This window comes from Colobus angolensis, unplaced genomic scaffold (assembly GCF_000951035.1).
Source record: "Colobus angolensis palliatus isolate OR3802 unplaced genomic scaffold, Cang.pa_1.0 Scaffold54, whole genome shotgun sequence".
Classification (NCBI taxonomy): Eukaryota; Metazoa; Chordata; class Mammalia; order Primates; family Cercopithecidae; genus Colobus; species Colobus angolensis.
In genome coordinates this window covers 2,719,184-2,721,582 of record NW_012118932.1, presented here as the reverse complement: position 1 = coordinate 2,721,582, position 2,399 = coordinate 2,719,184, and the positions used below count along the sequence as shown (strand labels likewise).

Below are 2,399 nucleotides of genomic sequence, written 5' to 3'. Positions count from 1 at the left end.
ATCTATATATAGATATACAGATATATATAATCAAGAGTAGACATTTACCACATGCATTTTTCAGCAAACAAAACCAATTAATATTGAGTTTCATCAGAACTCACCAGGTTCATATAAACTATTGGCTGACACTGTGGAGGGTAAAGATTCTCTTCCATCATCAGAGCTCTGCTGAATTCCACTGTCATTACTTTTGACTGTTTTAAAGAAAAATTAACTAATGATTAAAGTTCATGCCATTTAGAAAACAATCTCCCACAAACAAGGTTTTAAAATGAGCTCTTACACATCAACATGAACTCAGGCACCACGAGTAGAATGTGTTTAATATAATTTTAACCCTTTTCAACACTTAGCTTGTCAAAGATATAAATCAATCACAAAACCTGAAAATAAACTTATTTTCAGAGTTGTAACACATCTCATTACTCCATAATATGTCAGGGGTAGTAAAGAGCTTAATTTAAGATATGAACTGTAAGAATGTGTAATTCTCAGACAATGGGTAACATCTACAGAGATGGCCACACTGCACAATGACCACTGGCACAGACTTGGAATGCTCCACAAGAGTAGTACTTACTACTACGCAGTTTTGAAGAAGTATCAAAGTAGGAGAAGAGTGAATCTAGCTCATCAGGACAAAACAGAGACTCCCGCCTGGCCTCGTCGCTATTTACAGCAATCACTGGGGACATGCAAGTTAGCAAAGCACAAAGCAGGCCATAAGAAGGGAAAAGGGCAGGAAAAAAACGTTACTGGGAAAAAATTTAGGAGGAAAAAATAGGAAGGAAATCAGGTAGTTAATCAGATACTTAGGGCTTTTGGAATGTCAGGTTTACAATTCCCATCTCCCCTTGCATTTTAAGCAGTTTTATTCCTTAGAATATACATATTACCTAGCAAGGTGAAATATTATGGTGTTGTTTAAAGTTAACGATTTTAAAGACATAGAAATTCAGTTTTTCTTAGAATATGCAGAAGGGAACAGGTTTTTAACATTAAAAAATACAACAATGGCTATTAGTTCAGGGATTATAAGAGTGATCTGAGCTTAAGAAAACAGCAATAGACACAGTAAGAAAGTTTGCAATACCTGAACTTTGGGCAGATGCTCTGACTTGGTCCCCCGGCCCAAATTTAGAAATGCTCAGCCTCTTTTCTTCAGAACTTTTAGAGACAAACTTTTTTTGCTGCTCAGGAGGTGACAATGATATAGAATATTTATCCACAAATTTCCTCTCCACATATTTTGCTCTGATATATGCCTCCTTCTCCTGTCTGATATACATAAAAATGTCATGATGTTTTGCTTAATCTCTTAGCATGGCTAACACCAAACAAGCCATTATATATTGAATATATTCAAACAAAGTCACTGAATGTAATACTGGTTAAAACTGAATCTATGACATTATACATATATATAATATGTTTTCCTTCCAAATACCTAATGAACTATGATTTCACACTCAAGTGAAATATAAACAATAACCGAACTGAAAAATCACATATATTAATATGGTACTCTTCCTTTCTCTTAATTTCTGTGCTATTCATTTCTGTACTCCCCTCATGCTTTTTGCAGAGTAGAAAACATCACCAGAAAAAAAACTTAAACATTTATAGAAAGTAACTTTATTTTCATTTTCACTCAAAGAAACAATTTCACATACTGAACTAGCACTACTGATGGCCATAATTTTTCGTAAGACCACTTTAAAACAACATATAGCATTATTAATTTAAGAAGAAATAAAATAAACTTCTAATTTATGATACCATCATAAAATGCCATATCTGTTCTATACTTTTTACTTATATCCTCTTAAAAAGTTTAGGTCTTTGGTTAAAATAGAAGGCTATTTCAAGGTCTGAAATAACTCAGTCTTGTTTTAGTAAATAATTAAGATTCTGATTTAAATGATATTGGTTTAGACAGCAATAACTTTTAAATACAATTGGCCATACATAAAGACTTAGAATGAAATCAGTATCAACAACAAAAATCATGTGCTTTGCAGGTACCAACTCTCAGCCACTGCATTCAATGAGCCCTCCTTATACAGAATTGGAAGAATACTTTCAAACACAACAATCAAGTACTCTCCCCTTCCGGAGGCACACTTAGCATCTTTAGTTCTTCGATACTGTAATGCCATGCATAAACTATGTGATTAACAAATCTTTGCTAAATTAAGTATGAATAATGTAAAATTATCCACTGTAGATGAACAGAAACTTGATCCTTAGAGACAGTAATGAATAGATTACTCCTTTTGGAATGCTGCTGCCGTGGACAGAACTTTGGTCTGCTTTAACTGACTGTTAAGGGTTTCTACATTCCTATGTAGAGCCCTAATTTTTTTTTTTTTTTTTTTTTTTTTTTTTTTTTTTTT

The 2,399-nt window shown here is 33.1% G+C and overlaps 1 protein-coding gene across 1 annotated transcript in view; it reads right to left on the bottom strand.

Annotated features, from left to right (window-relative positions):
• ACAP2 (ArfGAP with coiled-coil, ankyrin repeat and PH domains 2) overlaps positions 1–2,399 on the bottom strand; it is a 183,984-nt gene that overhangs the window by 20,628 nt on the left and 160,957 nt on the right. Inside the window, exons 18-20 of the mRNA XM_011961204.1 lie at positions 1,097–1,281; positions 584–688; positions 105–197 (exon numbers count right to left, since the gene is read on the bottom strand). Of these exons, the coding sequence (XP_011816594.1) occupies positions 105–197; positions 584–688; positions 1,097–1,281 (383 nt within the window). The remainder of the gene's footprint in view (positions 1–104; positions 198–583; positions 689–1,096; positions 1,282–2,399) is intronic.